Here is a 22,685-nt window from a genome sequence, read left to right as displayed (position 1 = left end):
TACAGTGTTGCGGGCGGTTGAGCGAGGCGGGTGGTGGGGGGTGGGCGGTTGGGGGGGGGGGGGGGGCATTAAACACATTTCTCTATTGGATGATCTATGCTCAAATCATAAAAATATTATCCTGGTCCATAAAAATGAGTCTGCAGTTAGGTCAAAACTTTCCATTCACCACAAATGCTCACAATGTTCAGTAAAAGAAGACTTTCTATCCACCGTAAATGCTTCATTCTCCTTTCTAGCAGCTATAAATTACTCCAAAATCATCAATTTTCTGTTGGAACACGTCAGACTGACTAAGATAAAAGATAGTCGGAACAGGGAAAAAAATCAATGGCACAAGAGGGGAAAAAGGGAGTGGAAAACAGAAAAGAAACAGGTGAAAAATGAACTCGAGACTTAACTGAAAACTTAAGACTGTGTGGTCCATCCAAAAGTGAACAGGAGAGACACAGAACTTGAATGCTATCTTAAGGGTACAGGCTGGGAAGGGAGGAATGGCTATAAATCAAGACCAAAAGTCAAAAATAAAAAAAACACAGGTCATATACTCATGTTAAGAGTCACTGCTAAAGGACCCCATGGCTGGCCAATGAGATTAGAAACCATGGCTGACACTATACACCAGCCCAAGGGTTCAGGGAAGGCATGAGTTTGCCTAAGCCATCGGAAGGCAGAAACCTAATGAGGAGATTTGCTAAGTGTACACCCCATGAAAACTGCATACTTGGTTTAGGGTCCAGACGCAAAGGCTGCCATGGGACAGGGCACACCGCTGAGCACAGAAGTGTCTTTGGAACACGCATGCGGGGAGTGTTCAAAAAGAAAAGGGGACACACTTTTGGGAAACTGAGAAACTTGTACAACCTTCACTGATTTTCCCTAGATTTTGGCCAACAAGTAACTTTAGCAAGCATAAAGCGTGTATGTTTTGAAGCTATTAATGGTTCATTACGAATGGACTCACACGGAGTCCAAAAGACAAAGAAAACGGTCTGTGGTACCACATAACATAGGGACTCCCAAACGGGAAGATCTTCCGAGAGATCTGCAGAGAGCCTCAGCTTCTACCTTGAGATCCCACAAGGAGAAAAGTTAAATAATGCTGTAGACAGTGGAGGAGGAGAGGGAGACTCTGTATTTCCATCACGCAAAATGGAATTAATCCAAGTTCTAACCTGAAGAGCACATAAGTCAGGCTTGCCAACATTGTATCTGATTTGTGACCTAGCATTTGTATCACAAAGGATGTTCAGGTATTTTTGTAATTCCAAAAGCAGCCATGCAATGTCTGTCCAGGTTTACAGAGAAGAAAGGCGAGGTGACAGACCAGCTCCCTGCAAGCCAAGCAGCTCATCTTGGTGGCATCCACTCTTACACTCAATTCTTGCTGCTCTAAGCCAGTCCTCTTATTAGAGCAACTGTTCCAACTCTGCTATGGTGCAGACAGAAACTTTTCCTATCTTCTCAAGCATGCATAATCTAACACCCCCAAATTCCCCCTCTATGTGCAACAAAGGAAAATAAAACAGAGAGAGAAAAAGAGGTATCAGAGTTTCAGAAAATCCTCAAAACGTTGTGTACACAGAGACTTGGCAACAATTACAAGAGACAAAAATGCCATACCTGCTTCATCTCCCCAATATGGATGTGTTCTTTCTGTTTCTCTTCATATAAACATCTCAGAAAAGAAATAATCAATTCATTCTCTCGCTGCTCATTTCTTGGTCTCAATTTCTTTAAAACAAAATCAGAAACAGGATTTTAATGGTCAACAACATTGCTAAGCCGTCTCTTTTAAACGCTAACAGCTTCCCTTCACTAAACTAGTGCTTTTACTCAGTCATCTCACTAGGGGGCACCAATGATCCTAAAAGTAGAGGTAATTTTTAAAAAGGAACAGTGGAGCCAGAGGGTCAGATTCAGCTTGTGATCTCTGCTGTCCTCCTATCTAAAATGAATCCTTAATATCAGATAGAGACAGAGTCAAAATGTTTAACAAATAAATAGTTCTTAAAACATGAGGAAAAACACAAAATCCATGTAAATACCCAGAGGTCAGGGACCATAATGACCAAACATTGACAAACCCTTAGGGAACGGGCAAGGAAAACAGCAACGGGATTCAATGTCATAATTTCCTATGTCGAATGTGTTCACCATGAAGCACTCTGTGGAATCCCCACGGGGCATGTCCTTCCATACAAGATTTCATGGCATGTACTACATTTCTTTCCTTTTTCTTTAAAAAAAAATTCTCTACACCTTTTAACTTTTAGAAAGGGTCATGGCACAGCACACTGGACCAAAGTCAGGACATGTAGGTTCTGGCTGCTGCCTAGAAGTGTGACAGAAGCCAAGCCCCTCAATCCTAGCTTCCCTGTCTGCTGAAGTGAGGATGGTGCGCAGAGGAAACTCCATGGTCTCCTCCTGCTCCCAAATGCCTTGGATTTGAAATGCCAGAGTGCATTTTTTAGAAGTCCACCTAATTTAATGTATTATTTTATCTGTATATAAACAAAGTAAAATGAATTGCTTTGGGATACACAAAGTTTTTAGTCTATAAATTTTGAAAATATATCTTTTTTTATATTGACAAATATCCATTGCCCGTTCCTCCTCTCTCCCTACTCCAAACTTCCAGCCTGTTCTTTAAAACAAATTCAGTGACATAAATGGATCGACTACACAAGGATCTGAGTCTGGGTCAACACCACTCTTGGTCACTTCTTCCCCAGATAACTAAGAAAGCGACTTTACCCTGCACGTCTAACCCAGATTTTCTGACAGTCCTTTCTTAAAGAAACCCAGTCCTTTCTTAATGAAAAAGATAAAAGGTAAGGTGTTCTTGCCACGTAAGGAAAAGATAGTTAATGATTAGAAGGGTTTGTTTCCATCGAGGACTTCCTGTTCTTTCAGATTTCGGACTGAGATATTAAATATTTTAGAGGTTAAAGCAGACACTCTCAACCTGGACTCCAGGCCATGAACCTCAATATTATAAAATTTTACAAGTTACATGCAACAAGTGGATTTCTCTAGAGAAAGTGGGCATTAGATTCTCAAAAAGGAAAGTGGCAGTAATGCCACAAACCCAACTTCACACTGCTAGATCAAAGAGTTATGGATACACCAAGTCCAAATGTCCACAAAACAACAAGAACTCCCACTTGTGGTTGGTGGGGATGCAAAACAGTACAGCCACTTTGGAAAACAGGCCGGCAGTTTCTTGGAAAACTAAACACATTCTGACCACATGACCCAGTAACTGTACTCCTTGGTGTTTACCCAAATGAGCTGAAAACTTATATTCACACAAAAACCTACGATCTCATGTTTACAGCATCTTTATTCACAATTATCAAAACTTGGAAGCAACTAAGATGGGCATCAATTGGCAAATGTAAAGAAACTGTAGTGCATCCATAAAACTCAATATTGTTCAGCAATGAGAAATGAGCTATCAAGCCACAAAGAGACATGGAAGAACCTTAAGTGCATATTGCTAAGCAAAAATAGCCAGTCTGAAAAGCTACTGTGTGATTCCAACCACATGACATGCTGGAAAAGGCAAAACTATGGAGAGAGCAAAATGATCAAGGATTAGGGAGGAGGTGGGAGAACAGGCAGAGCATGGGGATTTTTAGGGCAGTGAAACTATTCTGTATGATACCATAATGATGGGCACATGACATTAAGCATCTGTCACAACCCACAGAATATAGAACACCAACAGTGAACCCAAATGTAAGCCATGAATTTTAGTTAATATTAATGTACAAATATTGGCTCATCAATTATAATGAATGAACCCTCAGTAATGCAAGATATGTTAAAAATCGGAGAAACTGTGGGGTGGGGGACAGTGAAAGCTAATATGGAAACTCTGTACTTTTCACCCAATTTTCCTGTAAACCTAAAACTGCTCTAAAAAAAATTAAGTCTAGTTAAAAAAAAAAGGTCCAGGGAAGCGAACAGGAATTATGAGAGGCCTCTGAGCAAGTACAAGCGCCTGACGGTTGGCCCACTCTTTGTTCTCCTGTGTCTTTAATTAAACCTTCCAGCTATCCCCACAAGAAAATGTATATTGTGCTTGGAGAAATTCTTCATCATCACCTATTTCAAAATATTTTAAAAAGCTAATCATATAGTAGAGGAGAAGTATTAATGTATTTTTCCCCTCAAAATACACTTTAAAAAACTATTCAAATAGGAAGGAAATTAGACCACAACTAGGAACATTATACTACCACAGTTGTTTTTCATTAAAAACTGATTAAGAATCAGAGACTGCCATCATGGAACTTGTTAAACATCATAGAGAAGTCACTAAAGCAGAGAAACGTTTATGGTGTTATACGCGATCAAGAAACAAATCTTTCCTTAACGTAATTCTGAAATACAATTAGTGAGGTGTCATCTCCCTAAAATCTCACATGCAACTTCACCATCCTCAATAGTGGCAAATCATTATTATTATTATTATTATTTTTTTTTTTTGAGACAGAGTCTTGCTCTGTCGCCTAGGCTAAATGAAGTGCAGTGGTGCAATCTCGGCTCACTGCAAGCTCCACCTCCCGGGTTCATGCCATTTTCCTGCCTCAGCCTCCCGAGTAGCTGGGACGACAGGTGCCCGCCACCACCCCCCGTTTAATTTTTTGTATTTTTAGTAGAGATGGGGTTTCACCGTGTTAGCCAGGATGGTCTCGATCTCCTGACCTCATGATCCACCCACCTCGGCCTCCCAAAGTGCTGGGATTACAGGCATGAGCCACCGCGCCCGGCTAAATCATTATTTCTTAAAGGTGATTTAACTTTACGAACATTCATTAGTCAGAGAGACAGGTCTTAGGAAAATAATGGGGAATCAAATTGGGTAACATCACTTTGCCATCAAAAATTACTTGCTTGTTCAAAATTAAACTATGGTGTCAGAAGTCAGGATGATGGTTACCTTGAGGCAGATACAAAATAGGACTATGAGGCAATGGAAATGCCCCATTTCTTTCTTTTTTGGGGGAGACAGAGTCTCGCTCTTTCCCCCAGGCTGGAGTGCAGTGGCACAATCTTGGCTCACTGCAACCTCCGCCTCCCAAGTTCAAGCGACTGTCATGCCTCAGCCTCCCGAGTAACTGAGACTACAGGCACGCACCACCATGCCTAGCTAATTTTTGTATTTGCAGTAGAGACAGGGTTTCGCCATGTTGGCCAGGTTGGTCTTGAACTCTTGACCTCGGGTGATCCACCCGCCTTGGCCTCCCAAAGTGCTGGGATTACAGGTGTGAGCCAGAAATGCTCCATTTCTTAATCTTGACACTGGCTGCACAGTTGTATTTACCTTATAAAAATTCACTGAATTACACATCTTTGATTTGTGTGCTTTTCTATCTGTATGTTATACTTCAATTTATAAAAGAATATTACAAAACAATTAATTGCCTGTTAAAAGTAACAAAACTAAGTTAGTTACATGATTCTTAACCTATAAGAGGCTTATAAATTATCATAAAGGAAATTCAGAAATAAACTGCCAGCTGGGCAAGGGGGCATGTACCCTGCAGTCCCAGCTACTGAGGAAACTGAGGTAGGAGGATTGCTTGAGCCCAGGAGTTCGCAACTGAAATGTGCTCTGATCACACCCTAGAATAACCACTGTACTCCAGCCTGGGTAACATAGTGAGCCCCTTTCTCTTACAAAAAAATCAATCAATCAATCAATCAATCAATTTACAACACTGATTAATGCATCCCAGAATGTTGAGAAAGCCCATGGTCTCCTAAGGGAACTACTTAAAAAGACAACACTCACATGGACACTACAGTCTACCATCTTTCAAAAAATTATAATCACATTTTGTAAGAAATCATTTTAAAACCATGGAAAATCCAACTAACCTGATATATATTCTTCAGAAAGTAAAAAGAGTCTCTTCTGACCATCAACCTTTAACTTGTGAAGTCATGTCACTTAATGAGTTATCAATGTCTATTGAGTACAAATCCACTTGATTTATCTAGTCAGTATTTAATTAAGTCATTCCCTGAAACACACTCATATAGATTAGGAAAATTAGACTTTGAGATATTTTATTTACTAGCCCCACGTTGGCTTCACAGCAATTCTTATCCTGAGATGATCAATTTGGATTCAATATATTCACCCAGTAACAGAGCATCATGGGGTCATCCTCACATATGCCTAGCTAGGTATGTTTGAAATGAAACATTTCAGAAAGTTCATAAATAAAAAGACAGCTTTGCAGTGTGGTTTGCCCACATGACTGCCTGGCACCAAGTTCTCAGAGTGCTCAAAATCAGCTTGTTTACAGCAGAGATAATCTCCAGCATCGTTTACACAGTTATCAGTGATTTCTTTATAGCTGTTAGAGTTCCATTTTTTTAATTAAATATTCATTTACATGATCCTTGAATATGGTATGTTTTAATAACTAAGTAATCATGTACCATTAATTTCAATGGTAATTACATTTCCGTTATGAAAATTTGCACATGGAGGACTTTTTCAGAAACAAATTCCCCTGCAGGAAAGACTAAACAAAGGAAAACATTTACCATTCTATTTATAAGAAGACTCCGGAAACTGCAAAGTCACCTTTTCCTTACAACCTTTTGAAATGTATTATTTTCAAGCACATTAGCCAGCACTGCTGTCTAAAACGAAACCAATGACTTGGTTTATAAAATGTTTTATAAAACCAAGAATGGTCATTGAGGATATAACTCAACAAGACCATCTAACAAGCCTCTAGAACAAAAGATTCATGGGCAAATCTGTACCACTCAAGGAACAGTCACACTCACAGTGATGGAAGACAAGGCGAGAGCTGGCTTTTCAAAGTTGGTGAACAATACAACTTCCCTTTGGTGTCTGGAGCAACTAAACAATTGCAGAGACCTCTAGAACAACACAAAGGGGCCTCAGGATATTAACTGAATGCTCTTTTTTTAAAGCAAACCTTAGTCATCACCTACTCTGTTCTGAAGTGTCTTTGCCATGATGTACTCAGTGCCTAAAAGCCTGCATGAGTCACAGAGAATCTTGGAATCATGCCCATTAGGAACATCTTATTGCTGTGGAAGAATATTTTGTGTATTACTTCTACTGATTCATCACACTGTTTTAGGGAGAGCTATGTGGTGCTGTCTAGACAAAAAAGAAAACCCACATTATGAAAGGGAAGTTCCTCTTCTATGCTTGCTAGAAAGATGGTTTCGTGGCCGGGCGCGGTGGTTCACACCTGTAATCCCAGCACTTTGGGAGGCCGAGGCGGGCAGATCACGAGGTCAGGAGATCGAGACCATCCTGGCTAATACGGTGAAACCCTGTCTCTACTTAAAATACAAAAAACTAGCCGGGCGACGAGGTGGGCGCCTGTAGTCCCAGCTACTCGGGAGGCTGAGGCAGGAGAATGGCGTAAACCCAGGAGGCGGAGCTTGCAGTGAGCCGAGATTATGTGACTGCGCTCTGGCCTGGGCGACAGAGCAAGATTCAGTCTCAGAAAAAAAAAAAAAAAAAAAAAAAAAAAAAAAAAGAAAAGAAAAGAAAGATGGTTTCTTAAAGTGACTGGACAGCTCTAGAACAGTAAGCGAGCCAGCATTAGATGAAAAAGGCCCCAGCTTGAATTGTAAATGCATTAACAATCAGAAGCGTATTGTCCCTTTTTGAATTCCAAATGCAAATCACATTATATTTGTCTAAGAGTATTGTGTACTTAGAACTCTAAAGATCTTTTAAGAAAAAACAAAGTAGCATGTCTCAAGTTGATTCAAAAGAAAACAAGAAAATGTAAAGACAGGTGAAAATTGTGAAAATTACCCTCTAGGCTATTTGAAACATGAAAAAACATCTTTCTATGCTCTCTTCCTACAGCATATGCCAATTCTACTGTAGAAGGAGAACAAGGGAATAAGACAAGACCTCTAACATGTGATTAAAATTAGAAAGATGGCCAGGCGTGGTGGCTCACGCCTGTAATCCCAGCACTTTGGGAGGCTGAGGAGGGCGGATCACAAGGTCAAGAGTTAAAGACCAGCCTGGCCAATATGGTGAAACCCCGTCTCTACTAAAAATATAAAAATTAGCAGAGTGTGGTGGTAGTAGGCGCCTGAAATCTCAGCTACTTGAAAAGCTGAGGCAGGAGAATCACTTGAATCTGGGAAGCGGAGGTTGCCGTGAGCCAAGATTGCACCACTGCACTCTGGCTCTGGGTGACAGTGAGACTCTGCCTCAAAAAAAAAAAAGAGAGAGAGAGACAATCCTTTCATTTTTTTACACTAACAGAAAGCAGATCGTGGATCCTAGTATAGTATTTTCCCAGTGAGGAGGGAAAAGCACTTAAACCCACCCAGTTGCTAGCTGTCTTTTGTTTAATGGCTCCTCTATTTGCAGAACCTGCTGCCTGCCCCGCAAAAGGAGATATTTATTCTTTGTTTTGATATGCTTCCCTCCCTAAAAAAGTGCCAGGGAGCCATCAAAAATGGCCCTCGGCTAAAGCAGACATGAAATTTTGGATGACCTCATTAAAGATTCATAATGAACAGGCTACAGGCATGCCAGCACACACAGCATGGTCTCCCCGAGATACATTGCATCTAAATGCAAGGGCAAGAGCTAGCTTCCAAGTTTACTGCAGAAAGCTGATGAGCTTGAATTTTGTTTTGTTTTTGTAGGTTTGATATATTATCGGGTTCCAAGTAGACAGCATGACCTAAATTTATTTTCAAAAATGAAAAGAAAAAATGGTGTGGGGGGAAAGAAGGAACAATTCTGTTCAAGTTCATGTACCAAATGTTGTCTCATTCGACTGCCACACTTAGGGCTGAAATTCTAAGCAGGAAGGGGCGGGCAGAGGTTTCCCAGGGAACAGACGAGTGCATGTGGACCAGAGGCCAGACCTTCTGTCTCCCAGGCTAAGGCGCTTTCCATTTTATAATTTCCTCTCTCTTATTCTAACATTTGTTTAAGGAAGAAGCTTGCCTGTTTCAGTGAGTTTTACCATCTAAGCTAAGGCCTGATGGGAATCTGCAATTCTGACCTGGACCCTCTATGGGACTGTGAAAGCTTAAGCCAAGCATGTCCAACATGTGGCCCAGGACAGCTCTCAATGTAGTCCAACACAAATTCATAAACGCCTTTAAAACATTATGAGATGTTGGGCCTGGCGCGGTGGCTCACATCTGTAATCCTAGCACTTCGGGAGGCCAAGGCGGGCGGATCACGAGGTCAGGAATTCAAGACCAGCCTGACCAACATGGTGAAAGCCTGTCTCTACTAAAAACACAAAAATTAGCCAGGCGTGGTGGTGCGCCTGTAGTCCCAGCTACTCAGGAAGCTGATGCAGGAGAATCACTTGAACCTGGGAGGCAGAGATCGCCGTGAGCCCAGATCGTGCCATTGCACTCCAGCCTGGGCAACAGAGCAAGACTCTGTCAAACAAACAAATAAACAAACACCATTGATATTTTTTTCTTTGTGTTTTTTTTTTTTTTTTTTTAAGCTCATCAGCTATCGTTAGTGTCTTTTATGTGTGGTCCAGGACAATCCTTCTTTTCCAATGTGGCCCAGAGAAGTCAAAAGACTGGACACCCCAGAAACCAAGATGACCTCAAGGCACCTTACCCCCGGCTGGGACAACACTGGTTTGCTATTTTGTACACATTGCAGTTCCCAGGTAAGCTGCCTGCCTTTTCTTTCCTTCTAGAAATTAGTAACTGTACTGTACCTGAACCTCTTCAAAAATAGTCGCCTGCTCCTGATTGGTTAATGTTGTCAGGTGCTTTTGCAGTTCTAGTTTTGTTTTGGAAGCATTCATTCCTATTAAGAGAAAAAAAAAAAGAGGCATGAAAAAACTCTATGCAAAAGTTGTGAGATAGGGAGTTAACCTCTTCCACACACATCCCCTTCACATTCTCTTCCACTTCAGACTTTCAAGGTTTTAGGGGGAAAAAAAAAATCTTATTTATTTTTTGACATGGAATCCCACTCTGTTACCCAGGCTGGATAGCAGTGGTGCAATCACGGCTCACTGAAGCCTCGACCTCCCAGGCTCAAGCAATCCTTCCACTTCAGCCTCCACAGTACCTGGGACTACAGGTACATGCCACCATGCCCAGCTAATTTTTGTATTTTTAGTAGAGACGAGGTTTCGCCATGTTACCCAGGCTGGTCTCAATCTCCTGAGCTCAAGCAATACGCCCACCTCAGCCTCCTAAAGTGCTGGGATTACAGGCGTGAGCCACTATGCTTGGCGTGGAAATTTTCATAGAAAATAGTCTTGCTGTTATCTTTGTCATCATCTTCTAAATGAGCTCTGATGCGCTGGACACTGTATAACAGGCATTAAGCTTGCACCATTTAATTCTCAAAACAATCTGATGAAGAGGATGCTATTACTCCCAGTTTACAGCTAAGAACACTAAGACCCAGAGAGCTTACGTCATTTCCACAGACCACTAATTTGGACTCTACTTCAGGATTGTATGGCTTCAAATTACTTTCTCCCTGTTAAAATACCTCACATAATCAGAAACTTCTCCTCAGAAAATGATAAATTCTTATGTTGATATGTAAACCTGACAACTTTTTCTTTTTCTTTTTTTTTTATTATTATACTTTAAGTTCTAGGGTACATGTGCATAACGTGCAGGTTTGTTACGTATGTATACTTGTGCCATGTTGGTGTGCTGCAGCCATCAACTCGTCAGCACCCATCAATTCGTCATTTATATCAAAACCTGACAACTTTTTCTTAGGGAAAAACAACTCCTATTCTGTTGGAAAACTGACGCACATTTCTCTTGCATGCCAGGTTCCCATCACAGAAAACTGATGCATGTGGCTCACAATTTTTCTTACACCACCACATGCTTATTAATAACTTAATGAACATTACATTTAATTAATGTTACAAAGGGTTTTGAGGAAAAGTTATAAAAATAAAGTCATTACATAATTTTAGTACCCATTAGAACCTGATATTTCAAGAAGTTCCTTCCCCACACAAATACAGCTCAGAGCCCGCACTGCCTTTTCTCGGTGTCCAGAGATAAACGTCACACATGATGAGAAGGTTGATAATGAAAGAATATGCTGACCCAACTGCCATGAAAAGAAAAAAACTGCACAGGTTATTTTTCTTCCAAGAGCAGCTCTCACCTCGCCCAACTGGCACTGTCTTCTCATCCCACCAGGGTGGCCCTGAGGCAGAGGCCTGACCAAGGCTCTGGACTGGAGAACAGTGTGCGAGGCACCTACTTCACTACGGATGGCCAGGAGGGAAATCTGCTGGGCCAGGGGCTTGTCTGTAAGGACTTGGAAACCATGCCTTCATTTTACAGATGGTTTTGCTGATGCCCAGAGAAGCCAGGCGACTTGTGAAAGGCCAGGAGGCCCATCAGCAGCCAAGTCTGCCCAAAGCCACGGCTCCTCCCCTCCCACGGCAGCTGAGGCAGAGCCCACAACCTCTCAGTAGAGTGGGACTGTGGCAGAGGTGGCTGCCCTATCACACTGTTACAGCCATCTCTGCTTCCAGAAAGACATTCTTTTTCCCCTTTTTTTTTAAATCAAGAAAACCCTGAGGCCACCATAGAAATAATATTTAAGTGACTGCCAAGCCATTTCACTTAACACTTTATGTGCATTATTTCATTTCACCCTAAAATGAATACTAGAAATGGGCCTTTTTTTTTTTTTAAAGTAATCCCAATGCCCACTGAAGAAACTTGAGGCACATCGAAGTCAAGTATTTTGTCGAAGGTCATCAGCTAAGTAAGTTGCCTCCAGCAACCAAACCCTTAACTGCTCCACTGCCCTCCCTGACTAGCAGAGCCAAGTCGCCTGACACTCAGTTGGCTGCAATACAAGAGTAAGCTCAGAGGTGTGTTAAAGTGCAGGAAGGATGGTGCCTTCGTCAAAGTGCAATGCAGTCACTCTTTCAGCAAGCTGTCAGGTCACATGAAGCTAGGGAAATAGACAAGGCTTTACTGTATCAACTACTTAAATGCTGACACGAAACAGAGTTAAGATTTATGAATCAAATAAGCGCTAAGTCATCATGCACTAAAAATCTCCCCCACATATGGAGGACATCTCTGACAGTCAAAGTATCATATTTTGGAAAAATGATACTGTTTCATGAAACAATCAGATGTGGGGAATAAACGAATAAATGCCAAGGCCTAAGACAAGTTAGACTAACTCAACACTCTGCCAATCTCAGGTGAAATCACGAAATGCAGCCTAGTCATCGCTTCGGCAGCTGTGAAGCAATTCTCTGAGCAGTTTCACCCTGTCTGCAGGATGCCTAACTCATGAGGTCCTTCCGGCCCCATCTCTAAACAGCCGGCCCACCTAAGTGCGAGCTCCTCCCCCAGGGATTCTCACACAGCTAGCGCCTCCTGGGTGGTTTCTGTACACCCAATGAAAGCACCCTTCAGTTCCACACTGAACGCATCTCCTCAGAGAGGCCCAGGTGATGCCAAAATGGCTTATGGAGGGGAATGGGAAGCAGGGACTGAAGCAGAAAAAGGTAACCAGCATCAAGGGAGTTTCCAAACTACAACCCCTCCCGGCTCCTCTGGTCAGTGAGGCCACCTCCCTGGCGGTGCAGAAACGGCCCTTGTTAGAGGGAGCGGTGATGAATGACTGTGTTTTACTGAAGGAAAATTTGCTCTGAGAGCAAAAGAAAATCTCAGTTCAACTAATTTTTTTAATGAAAGCATAATTCAGTCTAGTAATTCCCAAAATGCTCCTCTTTTAAAATAAGCAAAATACTATATAAATACCACTGAGTTTTATATGGTTCAAATACAGAACTGGGTAGAGCTGCACTTCTGATGTGTTGCATGTTAGAGCAGAGTGCAGCGTAATCAACACGAACAGCGTTACTGATTCTGTTTTGTAGATTCTGGGGGATGACTTGACTACACTTACTAAGAAAACACACTCTTTAAGTCTTTGGCCACATCACTAGTCCTCTCCACAGTTTTACAGAGTTATTGATCAGACCATATAACTTCCTGCTAGAACTACTCTTACACCAATATACAATGAGTTTTAATAAGCCACTTCATTCTACTTATTAGGAATACAACAACAAAAAGCAAGGAACCGTAAAACTGTTTATGTAATAACTAGCACTTCTTCTAATGATGTGCCCTCTACACTTTTAGAAATGAGTTCCGTCGTGTAGGTAAAACATACCCCCACCAGACTTCTAATTGTACTATTTAAGAATGTTCTGGCGTTAGTAGAGTTTTGTGCCTTGGTTGGATTTTATCAGGTGAAAGATGGATCAAATGACTAATTCCAAAACAACGGCAGCAGAATCTACCCTGATCAAACTTTTGAGCTGTAACTTCCTGAAAGCTAAGCCAGACCAAAGAAAGATTTATCAAGGGGAGCGCTGGAAGCATTCCAGTTCCTGCAGATCATGATCTGCTTTATCTTCAAGGCCAAAGTCATTGCTGGCTTTTTAATAAGCTCTTAAGGGGCATTTCTGTCATCGTTTACCTTATCTTGACAACCACTAAGGAAAGAGTTAGTGATCCTCTTGGTTGGGAACTCTCGTTAAAGCAAACGTTTTCTTGTTCTCAGATATATTTTGTGTAATGTCAGCAAATAGTAACAACATGGAAAACACAGTTGAATATGTTAATCATGTTTCTTCATTTTAAAGAGCACTGTAATGCCACAAATGACCCTTCCCAGACCTTAAGATGTCAACTGTTAATTTATCTTATTTAAAAAGGGAAACAGATACCACTTCACATCTATCTGGACGGCTTTCATCAAAACAAAACAAAACAAAACAGAAAGTAGCAAATTTTGGCGAGGACATAAAAGAACTGGGGTCCCCACCCATTGCCAGTGGGATTGTAAAATGGTGTGGCCACTGTGAAACAATACGGCAGTTCCTCAAAAAAATTAAACATAAAACCACCACATACCCTAGCAGCTTCGTTTCTGGATATATATCCAAAAGAATTGAAAGCAGGAACTTCAACAGGTATTTGCACATCAGCATTCACAGCAGCATTATTCATACGACAGTCAAAAGGTGGAAGGACCCCAAATGTCCATGGACGAGTAAATGGATCAACAAAACGTGCTACACGCTTTTGGAATGGAATACTATTCAGCCTTAAAAAGGCATGAAATTCAGACAACGCTACGGTACACATGAATCTGGAAAACATTATGCTAAGTGAAATAAACCAGAAACAAGAAGATAAATATTTTATGACTTTGCTTATATGAAGTTACCTAGAAACAGAACGGATGTTGCCAGAGGTTGAGAAGGAGCAGAGCTGGCATTTAATGAGTTTCAGTTCTGGAAGATGAAAAAGTTCTGGAGATGCTGGTGATGAGGACCACATAACAATGTGAATGGACTTAATGCCACGGAAGGGTATACTTACAAAAAGGTTACAATGGTAAATTTTGTGTTACATATATTTTTACTATAATTTTTTTAAAAGGAAAATTGGATCTAAATAGCAATGTTGTCTTTACAAAATTATAGCTTATAATAAACATTCCTTTTTTTTTTTTTTGAGACATCTCACTCTGTCACCTAGGCTGGGAGTGCAGTGGCACAATCTCAGCTCACTGCAACCTCTGTCTCCCGGGCTCAAACGATTCTCCTGCCTCAGCCTCCCAAGTAGCTGGAATTACAGGCACACACCACCATGCCCAGCTAATTTCTGTATTTTCAGTAGAGACGGGGTTTCACCATGTTGCCCAGGCTGGTCTTGAACTCCTGACCTCAGGTGATCCACCCGCCTCGGCCTCCCAAAGTGCAGGGATTACAGGTGTATAATAAACATTCTCCAAACATGAGAAATGATCAAATTTTTGTTTTCTTTTCACAATAACATGGGTTATTTAAATCATGTGACCTCCACAAGTCCCCCAAAAAATTTTAGAAATCCTCCCATAAACAGAAAACACAAAACCAAGAACAGAGAGGTGAAAACTCCTTCACCTTCCAGATGCCCTCAGATAAACATATTACCACTCCCTTTCACTGTTACCTGGTTCTGTCCTCTCCCCTGGCCCCTCCCTGCAGTCCCAGAGACAGAGACTCTCACTTCCTGCCTCAGGTGGACTCCCCACTCTTGTTCAAAAGGAACCCTCTCCGTTCCATTCAGATTCATTTGGCCCCTCCCGCCCCTTGGGCTCTGAATTCACTCAAACCTCTCCAGTTCTGAAAAAGGCAAAGTTAGCTGCAATCCCCAGGTCTTCCCCCAGTATGGCCTTCTCCTGGAAATGCTTGGTGGCAGGTAACAGGGCTTTACCGCCTGGGGTGAATCATGGGCTCACAATACACTAGTTTATTCCTAGACATCTCTAATCCTCAATTTACTTATCTGCAATATGTGTAAAATAAATAGTCCCTTTTCCTCCCACAAATGTGGTGAGGATTAGATAGATAACAGAAAGCACCTAATATATTTTCTGGCAGATCTTATTCAATACACATTAGCTACACATCATAACATTTATTACAGTTTCTCCCTAAGCCAGGTTTCTAGAAGTACTGTTCAACACTAATAGTCACATTTCTTTTATTTCTTTCCATTTGCTCCTCAACTGCAACCTGTTTTGTGCTACCTCGTCTCCATTCAAACTGTACTAGCAGCGGTTACTAATGACCTTGTAATGGAGAAACCGGTACAAGTTCCTTAGTTTTTATCTTTCTAGATATCTCTGCAGTGGCCAGTATGACTAACCACTCACATAATCTTGATAAACACTAGGCAAATGGTTTGGTAACCTGTTTCCCTAACTCCTCCTCCACCTTCAGAATACCCTGGAGGGAGGTGGCAGAAGGAGGTTCTGAGTTCTTATCTTTGTATCACCAGCATCCGGCACAATTCCTGACACACAGAAGACACCCACTACACGCTGTGAGTCCACCTACAATCACTGTGACTAACACAAGCCTCTGTTAGGCAGAATCTTCCAACAGATGAGTATCACCTAAAGTTCTCCAGGGACCTTTAACTCCCACTGTGTTCATGCTGGAAAGGGTCCGCTACTCACCCTCTATCCTCTCGCAGAGCTTGTGCAGGCCCTGCAGGGGGCAGCCCTCGCACAGCTGGGCTGGCGCCTTAGCCGTCTGCTGCACTGCGGCTACCGTGAAAGCCTGTTTCAGGGTCATCATAATTTCGTCAACCTAATCAAAGAGAAGAGAAGTTGTAGCCACCAAAAAGTCAACTTGAAATTAGCTGGGCTGAGATGTCAGATAATCTATGGAAAAGACTTTTTAAGCTTTTAAGAGTTTTCTGTACTACTCTTCAGTTTGACAGATAATAATTGGAATAACGGCTAGGATTACAGTCTGAAAATACTACAAGGATGCTCAAAGCTCTCAAAGCAGGTAAGGTAAATGATATGGTTTGGCTGTGTCCCCACCCAAATCTCATCTTGAATTGTAGCTCCCATAATTCCCACGTGTCATGGGAGGGACCCAGTGGGAGGTAACTGAATCATGGGGGTGGGTCTTTCCTGTGCTGTTCTCATGATAGTGAATAAATCTCACGAGATCTGACGGTTTTATAAAGGGCAGTTCCCCTGCACAGGCTCTCTTGCCTGCTGCCATGTAAGACGTGCCTTCGCTCCTCCTTCACCTTCCGCCATGATTGTGAGGCCTCCCTGGCTATGTGGAACTGTGTCCATTAAACCTCTTTCCTTTATAAATTACCCAGTATCACGTATGTCTTTATTAGCAGTGTGAGAATAGACTGATACAGTAAAAACTAAAAATACAAACTACTGAGAAAAAAGGCAAACTCCTTTGATTAGATGTCTAAAATGACACTATAAAATGCTAGACCAGAGGGTGACACTGAGCAAGTTCTTCTGAAATAAAAAATATAAAATGCATACCCAATTAAGCTTCAGATGTGTATTAGCTACTTACTAAATAGTCATAAGTAAATAACTAAAGACAAATAATGATATGTCAATGACTATCTGGTTTTCCTAAGGACAGAAAAATCAGTGGAGCTAAAATTCCTTGTAAAGAAGGTTCCAAGGTAAGAATTGCTTGTCCTCTCTCACCAGAGCCTCATTTGTGCACTGAAACACGTAACAGACAAAATGAAAGCCGCCACCTCCAGAAGACTCCCGGCAGATAAATCCAAAGTGGTCCACATGTCTGATGCCCTGTCCAAGGGAGAGAATGAGATGTTCAGGTGTATCCAGAAGACGCACCATCATCAGAAATGCACTTCAATATTTACACAGCACAATTTTATTTTATTTTACTTTTTATTATTTTTTTGAGACGGAGTTTCACTCTTTTTGCCCAGGCTTGTGTACAATGGCGCAATCTCAGCTCACTGCAACCTCTGCCTCCAGGGTTCAAGTGATTCTCATGCCTCAGCCTCCTGAGTAGCTGGGATTACAGGCGCCCGCCACCACACCCAGCTAATTTTTGTATTTTTAGTAGATATGGTGTCTCACCATGTTGGTCTCGAACTCCTGACCTCAGGTGATCCACCCGCCTCAACCTCCCAAAGTGCTGAGATTACAGGCGTGAGCCACTGCGCCTGCCTAGAGAGCACACTTTTAAAGAGCACTAGAAAATTACTATTTTCTCTGATATTTTAAAATTTCAAAAAGTCCAAAAACATCTCAAATACAGTTGGTTTACTAGAATGTTCCTTTGATTACCCCCACAACAATAAGAGAACTAAGATCTGAAAATTCAAGTTTTCATGCTCATTTTAGTATTCGATTGTTGTTTCGTTTCAGACGTAGGTATTAAAGAATAAAAACCACTCAAAAAATCAAAGGCAGACCAGAGATTCATGAAGAAACACAACTATGCACACACACACATGTATGTGCATGCATGCACACACACCCAAAGGTTAAAAAAAGATTTAAAATATATTTGTACTCCTAAAATAAATAGGTAAATATTGAAGTGAACTGGAATAAAGAAAGAGTCACAAAAATTATATGCATGCAGAGTAGAGGAGCTTTTAAACATATTAGGCCAAGGCTCTACCATAGAATCATAAGAGCTATTTTTAATAAATGTTAATATGTAAACATGTTTTTAAATCATCAGCTATCAGAGGCACCTTAATACAGATAAAACATCTGCCATAAATATTAATACATCAATGTATTCTGAAAGCATCAGCACGCAGAGATGTGCGTGCTGATAGCTTAATGTTCAGGTAATCATATAAACTTTAAGCTACACTCTTTTGGAAATTATAAAGCTATCACACGAAAATGTAAACATTTAACATTAATACTCAACAGAAACAGCAGCAAATCAGGATAAAAACTCTATGGGTAATCTTACTTTCAGGCCAAATATTTTCCAATAAATGAGCAATCATCGACATGCTTTGCCATCTCAATTAATATTCTCCAATAGCAAGTTAAGCATAAGCTAGAGGCTACAACTTAAGGAAATATGATTTAGAAAAGCTTTTTGTCAATGGTTCCCTATTTAATCTATAAAGAATATTCTTTATTTACACATTTTGCAGAAAAGTCCCTTTTGAATATTTAAGTAGATCACATTTTTTTTTTTTGAGACGGAGTCTTGGCTCCTGCCGCCCCAGCTGGAGTGCAGTGCCCCGCCTCTCAGCTCACTGCAAGTCCGCCTCCCCGGTTCACCGCCCATTCTCCCGTCCTCAGCCTCCCCCGAGTAGTCTGGGAAACTAACAGGCGCCCGCCTCGTTCGCCACGCTAGTTTTTTGGTAATTTTTAGTAGAGACGGGGTTTCACCGTGTTAGCCAGGATCGGTCTCGATCACCTGACCTCGTGATCCGCCCGTCTCGGCCTCCAAAGTCTGGGATACAGGCTGAGCCACCGCGCCCCCGGCCGTAGACACATTAATAATCAACACTGACATTTTCTTATTTTTATCAATTATAGAAAATGAAAATCCAGAGTTTAAAAAAAAATAAGCAAACATAACCTTAAGTGATCTCGTATTTGTTAGGAAGATCCTGAGTAAAACTGACATAGCTAATCTTAATTGATAGATTCTTCCAAAATCTCTCTATGAAACAAACCCCTGGAAGATTATCAAGAAAAAAGTTTTCAAGTAGACACTGTACTTTGAGTAGAACATTCTCAAAGATAAGCACTATCTATATTTGAAGGGAGAAGAAATACTGATAATTGGTACCCAAAAGTTATAAATTTTTGTAAAGTAGAAATATGTCTAATAAAAAGACACATTTGTATGAAATGTGTAAATATATATGTGTAATATGCACAAAGACACACACACATGCATCTGGAAGTCATGACTGTGGACCATTACTACCAATAACTGAGAAAATTAAAAGTAGATCTATTTTGTCCATTAGTGTTGCTAAGAGCAAATTTCTTAATTTCAAAATTATATTCATAATTTACCTTAACATACCAAAGCAAAGGAGAAAGAAAAGCGAAACACAAATCAAGTACAGTACTTAGAAAACATACACCTTGTAACCTTTAGCATTTCTGTTACATGACAGATATTACAGAAATCCATTTAAAATTTCATTGCAATTGAATTTTAAAACCCATCTCCATTTACCTGAGAGCAAAAGGATATCTCCTTAAAATTTTTCTCCAATGCTATTTTTTTGGTGTCAGGACTGATGAGGTAAACTTCAGACTGGCCAATCTTAAAAGACAAACAAAAAAAATCTAGCTTTTCAAACTTTCTCGTTTTATGACCTATAAAAATAAAGAAAAGGGGCAAGCTCCTATAAAATTCTGACTCTATCACTGTAGAAATCATTTCAAAGGTTCCCTCTGATCCTCTGGATTTCAGGTCACACTGGACATCTATTAGTGCCTTCACCTACATAAGACAGCAGTCTTCCTTGAGATGAAAGAACCGGATATCCAAAAGTTAGCAACAGGCCTCAAGATCCACACATCCCCTAAAAACTGAGGTCTTCACATAAGTGAACCTTCCAGAAAACAGAATCTACTCTTTGAAAGCTTCCAAGATACTTTTGAAATGATTTTTACTGACAAGTCTTTTTAAATTGTTGTTAAAATAATCTACCATTTGTATAGTACATATTACATGTGAGGCATTCACATACACTAGTGACTGGGCCTTTTCAAGTTAGAGTCTGAGCATCAATTACAATCCTCTTACTGCCTTGGGACATGCTAATAGACATGCATTATAGGAGACTGCTGTGTTGCAATACTCATCCTATTGTGTGTGCACATGCCCCTGCAGGCTGTGAAAGCCTGCCTTTTAGACTCCATGTCTCCGGAGCGCTAAGCTTCTTGCGTTTCAGTGTAGTTGGTTTCTATAGCTCTAGTTTATCCTCAGGACCAAGAAGTCAGTGGTCACATCCTGATGCTGCCACTCTAACTCCCAGACCCATCTCCTCCTCTAAACACTCTACATTCTGATGTTAAAGACAGATCAGATACACAAGCTTGTTGGAAACTGGGGTGTAAGTCAAAGGGAATTCTATTCTCAGTCAGAGAGCCCAAGAAACATGTATTCTGTTTGGGGCGTGGACTCTGCACTCTGAATTGTTTTTGCACACTTACTGTTTCTGAACTGTATTTCACCCAGGAGAGAGTGGCAGGTAGCCTTTTACTCTCATCCTTCCATGGAGAGCAAGGATGATGAAAACTAATTCATTTTAACATGCAACATCTTTCTAAATTAGACTGTGTCTCTCTCTAGAATAGGAGCCAACACAATATCCTCCTTATTTGTAAATAACGAATAAATATCTATTTGGAGTATGTTTAGCCTCTTTACAAGTCACTGTCTTTACCTACATAGTGAAGATAGTCCTTACTTGTTTTTAAAAATAACCTTCAAAAATCTCATAAGGTGAGAGGCTCCAAGGCATTATCATTTGGCTGTGGCTGGGTTGAAAAGAGCAAGTCAGAATCTAAAGTTGGGTGGGGCTCCTGAGATCCCTCTCCTTCCCCATGACATCCAAAGGATGATACATCCCATTAATTTGACTTTCTGCATGTCTGTCTCTTCCATTCCCACTGCACTTCATAACCCTACTATCTCTCACCTGGACTACCACAACAGCTTCACTCCCCTCCCCACCCTACTCTTGCCCTCCCCCAAGTATCCTGGCTCTGTAGCCAAAGATATTTCACACTGTGTTTTAAAGCATGCAGTGACTGCCCACTCCTTTCAGGATAAAAAACAAAACCCTGACCGAGACCCATGAAGTTGTGCCTAATGAACACAGCTTTCGTGGGGCTGCCTCCAGGCTCAGCCCCATCTCTATGCACCATCGTTCCTTGTTTCCAGTGCAGCCATCTGGACTTATTTCTCACCCAACAGGTGTCTACAGAGCACAGCTGTGCTCTAGGCACTAGCAATGACAACAGTGAACAGAGACATGAAAATCCATGCCCTCTTGAAGCCTAACTTCGTGGGGGCATGTGGGACATAAAATGTTTTACTTGTTTATTTGTAATTGTATCAAATGGTGAAAGTGCAATGGAGAAAAACAAAGCAAAAAACCTGGAAGTGAGGTTGCTACTGGCCTTACTGATACGATTATTCCTCCATGTCAACATTTCGGCAGAGACCTAGAGGAAGCAAGAGGAGGTAAGACTGCAACAACTGAGGGAAGAATGCTGAGCAAAGGAGGCACTCAGGCCTCTGGGATTCTCCAGGCACCAGGCGCCATCCCTGCCTTTAGGACCTTCTCATCTGCTGCTCTGTGGGCCCAGAAGACCTTCCCAGGTGGCCACAATGAAACCTTGTGTTAGGTAAAAATCACTTTCTCAAAGAAGCCTTTCCCGATTAGCCTGGGAAATGCTCTCCGGTATCCTGTACTTCTCCTCCACAGCATTTACCACAATTATAATTAGATAATTATTTGTGCACTCAGTTGCCTGTCTCCTTTACTGGAATCTAAATTCCATGTGGGCAGAGACCATACTTGTTTTGTTCACGGTTGCATTTCCAGCATGTGGCAAGGGACGTTAGCACAGCAGTCAAACAGTTAGTACTTATAAATAAATGCAGGGAGCAGCTTTCTCAATGTCACCAAGGAAGTTTTTTTAAAAGACACAGATCACAAATTAAAGCACAAATCTGACTACGCTTTTCGGTACACTAGATTAATGGTCAAAAGATGAAAACATCAGCCCTATTTACCCTTGGGTGCACCCCCTCAGTTTTAAACCGGCACACATCCACACTTCACTAACCTAGGTAGCCGGTTTTTTACCCCCTGGCCATCTCACTTGTGTCCTGAATTAGACACAAAAAGGGGACTTTATATTTAAGGTAATTTTGTTCTCTACAGAATGTCAGTCAGCATTAAGTCAAAGAGGAGGCCAAGGAAAAAACTAGATCCTCCATTGTTAGAGACGGGCTCGCTACTGGGACAGCTCCACACCTCATCCATTCAGCCCCGGGGGGCTCCCAGGGAGGGCACACCCACTCAGAAGAGCCCGGGTCAGCATGGAACCAGGAACCCCACCCACCTGGGACAGCCACTGCCACCCCCATCCAGTCCTTTTCTAGCATTTGGCTATTTAACTTTTTTTCTTATTAAAAAAAAAAAGTAAGCAATTGGCTAAATTTTCATTTTGGGTATAAATTTCAAATATAATGTCACTCACAAAGCCACTCATCCTGATTAGCAAAGGGTAAATGTTTCATAAATAAAAATATTAATAG

At 41.3% G+C, this 22,685-nt stretch overlaps 1 protein-coding gene across 6 annotated transcripts in view; it reads right to left on the bottom strand.

Annotated features, from left to right (window-relative positions):
- TBC1D1 (TBC1 domain family member 1) overlaps positions 1–22,685 on the bottom strand; it is a 255,452-nt gene that overhangs the window by 106,336 nt on the left and 126,431 nt on the right. For all 6 annotated transcript variants that reach the window (XM_017883753.1, XM_017883747.1, XM_017883746.1 and 3 more), the window contains 5 exons: positions 19,581–19,670; positions 17,084–17,188; positions 16,064–16,196; positions 9,741–9,832; positions 1,624–1,734 (listed from right to left, as the gene is read on the bottom strand). In XM_017883753.1, the coding sequence (XP_017739242.1) occupies positions 1,624–1,734; positions 9,741–9,832; positions 16,064–16,196; positions 17,084–17,188; positions 19,581–19,670 (531 nt within the window). The remainder of the gene's footprint in view (positions 1–1,623; positions 1,735–9,740; positions 9,833–16,063; positions 16,197–17,083; positions 17,189–19,580; positions 19,671–22,685) is intronic.

This window comes from Rhinopithecus bieti, unplaced genomic scaffold (assembly GCF_001698545.2).
Source record: "Rhinopithecus bieti isolate Rb0 unplaced genomic scaffold, ASM169854v2 scaffold_13349, whole genome shotgun sequence".
Taxonomy (NCBI): domain Eukaryota; kingdom Metazoa; phylum Chordata; class Mammalia; order Primates; family Cercopithecidae; genus Rhinopithecus; species Rhinopithecus bieti.
This window is presented reverse-complemented; position numbering and strand designations above follow the sequence as displayed.